At 37.7% G+C, this 9,245-nt stretch overlaps 1 protein-coding gene across 1 annotated transcript in view; it reads left to right on the top strand.

Moving 5' to 3' along the window:
- The window catches only part of LOC141343716 (tripartite motif-containing protein 16-like), a 12,421-nt gene extending 5,406 nt beyond the window's left edge, over positions 1 to 7,015 (top strand). Inside the window, exons 2-7 of the mRNA XM_073848343.1 lie at positions 3,444 to 3,891; positions 4,085 to 4,184; positions 4,344 to 4,580; positions 4,695 to 4,854; positions 5,010 to 5,069; positions 6,058 to 7,015. Coding sequence (XP_073704444.1) covers positions 3,444 to 3,891; positions 4,085 to 4,184; positions 4,344 to 4,580; positions 4,695 to 4,854; positions 5,010 to 5,069; positions 6,058 to 6,638 — 1,586 coding nt within the window. The 3' untranslated portion in view covers positions 6,639 to 7,015. The remainder of the gene's footprint in view (positions 1 to 3,443; positions 3,892 to 4,084; positions 4,185 to 4,343; positions 4,581 to 4,694; positions 4,855 to 5,009; positions 5,070 to 6,057) is intronic.
- The last annotated feature ends 2,230 nt before the right edge of the window (positions 7,016 to 9,245 follow it).

Raw genomic sequence — 9,245 nt, 5'->3', positions numbered from 1 at the left:
CACTTTTCCGTTCTGTGAAAACTTTCACAGTTCAGTACGGGTCGGCTGACCCTTTTCTGGGCAAGTACATCACTATTCTGATCTGTGAAAACTTTCACAGTTAAGTACGGGTCAGCTGACCCGTACTGAACTGTGAAAGTTTTCACAGATCAGAATAGTGATGTTAGTGACCCAGGTAAGGGTCAGCTGACCCCTACTGAACTGTGAAAGTTTTCACAGATCAGAATAGTGATGTTAGTGACCTAGAAAAGGGTCAGCTGACCCGTACTGAACTGTGAAAGTTTTCACAAATCGGAATAGTGATGTTAGTTACCCAGAAAAGGTTTAGCTGACCCTTACTTACCTGTGAAAGTTTTTACAGATCATAATAGTGATGTTAGTGACCCAGAAACGGGTCAGCTCACACGAACTTACCTGTGAAAGTTTTCACAGATCAGAATAGTGATGTTAGTGACCTAGAAAAAGGGTCAGCTGACCCGTACTGAACTGTGAAAGTTTTCACAGATCAGAATAGTGATGTTAGTGACCCAGGTAAGGGTCAGCTGACCCGTACTGAACTGTAAAAGTTTTCACAGATCAGAATAGTGATGTACTTGACCCAGAAAAGGGTCAGCTGACCCGTACTGAACTGTGAAAGTTTTCACAGATCAGAATAGTGATGTACTTGACCCAGAGAAGGGTCAGCTGACCCATTCATAACTGTGAAAGTTTTCACAGATCAGAATAGTGATGTACTTGACCCAGAGAAGGGTCAGCTGACCCATTCATAACTGTGATAGTTTTCACAGATCAGAATAGTGATGTACTTGACCCAGAGAAGGGTCAGCTGACCCGTACTTAACTGTGAAAGTTTTCACAGATCAGAATAGGGATGTTAGTGACCCAGAAAAGGGTCAGCTGACCCGTACTGAACTGTGAAAGTTTTCACAGATCAGAATAGTGATGTACTTGACCCAGAGAAGGGTCAGCTGACCCGTACTTAACTGTGAAAGTTTTCACAGATCAGAATAGGGATGTTAGTGACCCAGAAAAGGGTCAGCTGACCCGTACTGAACTGTGAAAGTTTTCACAGATCAGAATAGTGATGTTAGTGACCCAGGTAAGGGTCAGCTGACCCCTACTGAACTGTGAAAGTTTTCACAGATCAGAATAGTGATGTTAGTGACCCAGGTAAGGGTCAGCTGACCCGTACTGAACTGTGAAAGTTTTCACAGATCAGAATAGTGATGTACTTGACCCAAAGAAGGGTCAGCTGACCCATTCATAACTTTGATAGTTTTCACAGATCAGAATAGTGATGTACTTGCCCAGAAAAGGATCAGCTGACCCGTACTGAACTGTGAAAGTTTTCACAGATCGGAATAGTGATGTTAGTGACCTAGAAAAGGGTCAGCTGACCCGTACTAAACTGTGAAAGTTTTCACAGATCAGAATAGTGATGTACTTGACCCAGAGAAGGGTCAGCTGACCCGTACTTAACTGTGAAAGTTTTCACAGATCAGAATAGGGATGTTAGTGACCCAGAAACGGGTCAGCTGACCTCTACTGAACTGTGAAAGTTTTCACAGATCAGAATTGTGATATACATGAATCAGGAAAGGGTTATCTGAACAGAACTGCACTGTCAAATTTATCACAATGCAGAGTAGTCAAGTTAAGGGTTCAGGGAAACCTTCAACTGCGAAATATCTTATATTCTATATTAATATTCTATATTAAAAATCAATATTCTTTTACAAATCAGAATTTGAAGCCCAGTAACCAGGGAAAGGTACAACAATCAAAACTTTGAAATAAAGTTTACAACTGTATAAGCTCATTACCTAATAATATAAACTTTTATTCACTGGAACAGCACTGTGTGACATTATAATAAAAGAAAGAGGGAGCAGAGCAAAAAGAAACACTGACACGTGATAAATTGCAATTGTGAACGTTTTCACAAATCGACTTTGACCTAAAAACAGTGTTTTTGTATTCGAGCAGTCTGCGTGTTTATTGGTAAAGGACGTTAAACATGAAGAGCGCCTATCTTTCACATTCCTTATAGCGGACTACAAAGGGGTTTACGGACAAGAACTTTGCTGTGAAAAAATTCACAGATCATGTTGGTTTAGTTGACACCGGTTTCAGTCTTCTAAGTGTCCAACTTTCGGAGCTATAAGAATTATAAAATGAAAAGTCGATTTGAAAAAAAATCCTGATTTCGTCCAAAAGAACACCGTCACCATAATTCACACATCATGGAGAACGAAATTCGGCATTATTTGCATGTTTATGACAGCGCACTGTGTTTTTACAGCCAAAAGAAATTTGAATATCAAACCGCAAACTATCTTTACTGCGTTATTCCAAGCGATTTATATACTTTCTTCTTTTTCTTGCGCTTTGCGCTGTGGGCTGTACCATTATTGCCGGGTGAGGGGGGGGGGGACTTAAGCCGACTACAGTACGTTCACCGCGTCCTCGTTCCAAGGAAGGACTTATTGTTACATTCTTTTTGTGTTCACGCTATATTTGGCGTTTATATTGTTGCTTAGAGAAAGTGTTGAAAACTGCCAATAAAAACCGAATATAAGCAAGCACCACCTATAGCCCCACACAACTTTATTCAATCTTATTCTTTTCTTGCTTTGTCTCAACTATGTCATAGTATAGCCTATAATAATCAGTTAAAACGTTATTATACCATCTGATACTGCTTACAGCCATATGATTGCGCTGCCGTGCAGTGCGGGCGCCCATATTGATGGAAACGCATGCACATATGTATGTGCATAAGAAGGTTTTTCTCAAGCAGATCCCGACTGTTTATTACTTGCACCGTTATATGCACAATATGCTATATTGAGGTTTATGGAGGTTTGGGTGTCTTGGAGCAGCAAGCGCTCGAGCGTGCGCATGCGTCTTCTTTTCAATGAATTACATTGGACATTTGTTTATGTTCTATCTATCTATCTATCTATCTATCTATCTATCTATCTATCTATCTATCAGCGATTTTATTTTTGCTTAGAGAAAGTGTTGAAAACCGCCAGTTAAAACACTAAACTGGCTCATTTGACAAAGCACATCACCCACCAATGCATTCTTTCTAAATATGTCATTAATAGATACAGAAATTAATATATATATATGGTAATATGGTAGGCTATATGGCAAACGTACTGTAGTCGGCTTAAGTCCCCCCCTCACCCGGCAATAATGGTACAGCCCACAGCTCAAAGCGCAAGAAAAAGAAGAAAGTATATAAATCGCTTGGAATTCATTTATTCATTTATCATTTAAAAAGTCACAGTTTAGCAAAAGTAAAGTTGAAAAAAAGAAGAGAAATTTTAAATAATCGATCCTTCATGTAACTGCAAAAATTGAAAAATGGGCGTTTGGTTTCATTTTTCTGTTTTTCCATTTTTTAATTGAAAATTGAAAATTGAATTGTGAAGCGTTACACGGACCCTACAGCTGCCCTCAGTGCAGACAGACCTTCACTCCAAGACCGGTTTTAGGTAAAAACACCATGCTGGCTGAAGTGGTGGAGAAACTCAAGAAGACAAAACTACAAGCTGCTCGTCCTGATCAATGTTACTCTGAACCTGGAGATGTGGAGTGTGACGTCTGTACTGGGAGAAAATACAAAGCTGTCAAGTCCTGTCTGGTGTGTCTGAACTCATATTGTCAAAGTCATTTTGAACGTCATGAGGAATTTCACCCAGGAAAGCGACATAAAATGATAAATGCCACTAGAAGACTTCAGGAGGTCATCTGCCCTCAACATGATAAACTGCTGGAGATTTTCTGTCGTACTGATGAGCAGTGTATATGTTATCTGTGTACAATGGATGAACACAAAAACCACGACACTGTATCCGCTGCAGCAGAGAGGACTGAGAGGTATGAACTCAGAAGTTCGACTTCATAATAAATGTATTTTCATAATTGAAAAACAGCGTCAAAAACATTTTAAAACAAAAACAATAAGGGTCAGATAATATCATTTTTTCCACATATTTGCTCTTTTAAAGCTGTTGCTTGTACTTCTCTCAAACAGAGACATGTAACGAGTTGTATATTGATTGTGTACTCTACAGAAACAGTTAAAGGAAACCCAGGGAAAATTCCAGAAAAGAATCCTGGAGAGAAAGAAGGAGCTTGAGGAGCTGAGAGAGGCTGTAGAGTCTCACAAGGTGAGTTTTGAGCAGAAGAACAACTGGCTGCTGAAGAGCTGGTTAAAAGCTCTTTCAGTCCCACTGAAGCCCACTGTGAGGAACAGGCTGTGTGAGGGAGCAGTAAGAGCTGAGTGAATGGACTGATTCTAATGCTTCTCTCTCTGTGTGTCCTAACAGCGCTCTGCACAGGCAGCAGTGAAGGACAGTGAGAGGATCTTTACTTGTTTGTTGATCCGCTCTATTGAGAGAAGTCGCTCTGAGGTGACACAGCTGATCAGAGATCAGGAAAAGGCTGCAGTGAGTCAAGCTGAAAGACGACTGAAGCAACTGGAACAGGAGGTTGAAGATCTGAAGAGTAGAGACTCTGAGCTGGAGCAGCTTTCACACACAGATGATCACATTCATTTTCTCCAGGTAACAGAGATCTGACAAACAAGAGAGTGGTCTTGAGGAGTTTGTTGTACAGAGTTTGTGTTTCGATCAAATCTTTCTTTGTTCTTAGCTGGTATTTCCTGTGTGTCTTTATAGAGTTTCCAGTCTCTCTCTGTTCCTCCTGGATCTACAGACGTACCCAACATAACTGTAATTTTTCGTCTCTCTTTTGATGATGTTGGTAAATCTGTGTCTCAAATGAGAGAAAAACTGGTGCATTTCAGCAGAGGGGAGATAGAAAAGATATCTGGTAGAGGTAAGCTTTAAATTTCCTGACATGTTTCATATGATGTCATGTAGAAAAATAGAAAATGGATATTAAAATAAATGTTTAAGATATAATTTCAATTTAATTTGTAATTATTTGATATTATGTTACAATATTGACAATAAAAATATTTGTTGCTTTAGTTAAAGGCATTAGGATCATCCCCTCTGATGAACCCAAGACCCATGAGGACTTCCTCCAATGTAAGTCTTTATAATCATACATGTACATAAAGAAAGAGACAGACTTTAGTTCTTATTACATTTCACCAGTCAGACTGAACTGTCCTGAACTCTACACAACACTCTTGATTAACGTTTACATTACATTTAGTCATTTAGCAGACGCTTTTATCTAAAGCAACTTATAAGTGAGGACAATAGAAGCAATCAAAATCAACAAAAGAGCAATAATATAAGGGTTAAGTCTCAGATAGTCTAACCAGTACATGTAGCAAGGTGTTTTTTGTAATAAATAAAAAGAAAGCAAGTAGATAGAATAGAAAAACAATAGAGAAGGCTAGTGTTGGAAATATTTTTTTTAAATAAATAAATGAAAAGTGGAGAGAATAGAAAAACAATAAAGAGTGCTAGTGTGAGAGGGTGAAATGAAGATGGAAGAGATCTAAAGTAAGTCTAATGTACTGAATTTAGGTAAAGGGGTGCAGAGCCAGTGGTTGTTTGGTAGGCAAATGTCAATGCCTTGATTTACATGAGACACATTTATACTGTTCATATTCAAAGATTCAACACTAAAACAATACCTGGTAATTAAGTACCACAAATTACTGTAGTTAATATTAACCAATAAAATATTCATAAATTAATATATTAAGCATTTTTGTCTATGATCGAGTTGCTTAAACATTTTTTAAACATTTACACACGACTAAAAAATAAATAAAAAATGTGATTTGACTTTTCAATTATACTATATTATATTATATTCACCTAACTATAATTAGTACTATAATTAGTCAACTCCAAACACACACAGACACATCAACATAATACAGTTATGGTGGTCATAACAACGAGGCAGATATTTTTTTGTTTTTTTGTAAAGTATCTAACATCACTGGTACTTTCCATGCATAAGTAAAAACCTCAATATAATAAATGTTTTTATGTTTTGATGATTGAAAGTCATGTTTTTCTTAATAGATACATATTATGTGTTTATCTTCATTAGATTCCTGTCAACTCACTTTGGATCCAAACACTGTGGAAAAAAACCTGGTATTGTCTGAAGGAAACAAAGTGATTGAATACACTGGTTATAAACAGCCGTATCCTGATCATCCAGACAGATTTGACTATTGGTCACAGGTGTTGTGTAGAGAGAGTGTGTGTGGACGCTGTTACTGGGAGGTTAAGTGGAGTGGTGAGGTGAGTATATCAGTGTCATATAAGAGCATCAGCAGGAAGGGACAGGGAAATGAGTGTAGATTTGGTTGTAATGATCAGTCCTGGAGTTTGTACTGCTCTGACTCCAGCTGTTCATTCTGGCACAGTAACATTCAAACTAAACTCCCTGTAGTCTCCAGCTCCTCTAGAATAGGAGTGTATGTGGATCACAGTGCAGGAACTCTGTCCTTCTACAGCGTCTCTGACACAATGACCCTCATTCACACAGTCCACACCACATTCACTCAGCCTCTCTGTGCTGGGTTTTGGGCTAGTTTATATTATGATGGTGATGTTGATGATGTTGATGTTATTGATGATGTTGATTTATGTTCAACCATTACACTTTGTTACTTAAAAATATAGATGGTACAAACATTCAGCAAATATTGTGAGAGATATTTTTTTATCTTTTCAAGAGATTATGTTTTGGATTTTGCCTCTTATTTTACTGTTTAACTTAAACATTAGCAACACAGTTTTTATCATTAGCATTCACTGGCTTTATTTACAAGTTACAATGATGCACATTATTTGTTATGCCTGACATTGCTTATAAATAGAAATCCACTACATTTTCTTCACCTCACCAAACTAAAGAACTGAATGTGATTTTTGTCATTATTAAGTGCTGACAGCTCTGTATCTATAAAGAGTGTTCCTACATGCAGTTCTAGCAGGTCACATTGAATGAACCACTAAATAAATAAATGCATGTAATAAACTAACTTGTGTTAAACCTATTCACTCTAGTGTGTTAACTGATGGAATCTACACCACATTCACTCAATGGAAATAAAACCAAAACATGATTTGTAACATTACTTTTATTTTTTTTATTTTTAGAAAATAACTGAATGGTAGACAAATGACCACTTGTCCAGTTTTGACTTGGTTTTACATCTCAGTGTTGACATTTAAAGGTCACATATTGTACACATTTTAGTTGTTGATGTCCTTAAGAATATATATTATATTTCGGTATAAGTGCCAAAATCCATCTCAATATATTTTTACAGATCCTTTCTTAGGAGCTCTGTCAAGAACAGGTCGATTTTGGCCCGTCTAATTAATATTCATGAGCCTCTCTTCCGATTGGCCTGTTGTTTTCTGAGTTATTGCACGGCCAGGCCAACCACAAGTAACTACGGTCATGTATGCTGCAGTGATTTAGTGATACCAAGCGGCAATCTCCCGCTCGAAACCAACACGGAAGTGACTTAAACTGGCTTCAAAAGGGTGTCAATCCCATTGACTCTCCATGTTAGAAATGCCCAACTTTATAGCAGAAAAAAATATGTTTACAACCTGGTACAAACCATTAAGCCTTAAAGTTCTGCATAATTAAGGGCGCGGCCACTTAAGTGACAGGTGGATTGCCGCTGCTGTCACCACTGTCGCGCTAGGCGGGCGTGGTTTCAGCAACTAGCTCCACCCACGTCCCACCTTATTGTCCATTTTCAATTATCACGCGTTGAGGTGATTCCAAGATGGCGATGGCTGACTCCCGCCCACTATGAGCTTCAAAAACGCTCTTAAGAAACCTATGGGTGACGTCACGGTCACTAGGTCCATATTTATTACAGTCTAGGTGATACTCAACAGGATGTTTTAGAATGGTAATAATGTTTTTTTTTTCTCCAAACAATGAATGCAGTAAGCAACGTAACTGTTGCTTTAGTAAAGCCCCTTTCACACTGTGCGCTGATTCCGGAAAATTTCGGGGACCTAGTAACATTGCTGGGCTCAGTCTCGGACGAGCGCTTTGTGAACAAAAGCCAGAACCAATGCCATACAGGCAGTGTTGTAGTGATGATGCACGTTATCGTGCGACTCTTCACGACGAAAAAAATATGTGAAAACTGGAATGAAGCAGCGATCAGGGAGTTTCTCACTATCAGGGCTGAAGCGCAGACTGTTCACCAGTTTAGTTTAAGTTTAGTAAAACGTACTATGCTGGGTTTTGGGCTAACAAATTTTTCACAGGACTAATCTTTTCTATTCAAAAGCGACACTCTGTGATCTAACAATATAGGTGATATAGACTTTCTACAAATAATACAGTGAGAGATATTCTCAAGATATCATTGACTTGTTTTGAATTTTGATATTTATTCTTATGTTTACTTCAAATATTATCAATATAGCATTAACTGATTTATTCACTGATTTTATTAATCACTTGCAATGGATGCTTATTATTTGTTATGTATGAAAGTGTCTTTTAAATGGAAATAAATGCATTTAAATGAACTGTGATAAATAACATTACACCCATTTGTGGCTGTCATAATCTTATTCGTTTGGTTTTAGCAATTTCCGGAAATCCCTTACATAAACAACTGACCTCTGATTATCATTATTAAAACAGAAGGAGTGCACATCATTTTTACTCAATGGAATTACAATTTAAAGATGATTTGTAACATTATTTTATGAAGTGAGAATGAGGATCTGTAAGGACAATCTTATTCTGTAAGCACTGGCCTACATCATACAAACCCTAAGCACTACAGAACCTTAAACACTCAACAACTTATTTGTATATCTATGTCAAACTGAGAGAAAATGAACACAAAGAACACTGAGCAACAGCTTTCTTGTAGCTGTAACAGCAGAGATGGCGCTATCAACACAAAGGCCCTGGGTTTGATTCGCAGGGAGTGAATGAACAGATATAATGTATGCATGAATGCAGTGCAAATCGGTTTTTGCTAAAGTGTATGCCAAATGCATAAACATAAATGTAACTCACACTTAACTTAGAAGGCTTCAGATATTTAATAATCCTGACGGAAAAGAAGAGGATGATCGTTACAATCAGCATAAACAACATTTTTATTTTAATACATATAAAATTACCGTATATCAATGTATCACTAACTGTTTATAGTGAGTTTCGTGTAAGACTGCCATCTAGTGGTCGTGTTCATTCTATGGCTCATTTGCACTTGCTTCAGAATCAGGAAGTGT

The sequence above is a fragment of the Garra rufa genome, chromosome 10 (assembly GCF_049309525.1).
Source record: "Garra rufa chromosome 10, GarRuf1.0, whole genome shotgun sequence".
Taxonomy (NCBI): domain Eukaryota; kingdom Metazoa; phylum Chordata; class Actinopteri; order Cypriniformes; family Cyprinidae; genus Garra; species Garra rufa.
Note: the sequence above shows the minus strand (reverse complement) of the source record. Positions and strands in the feature narration are given on the sequence as shown.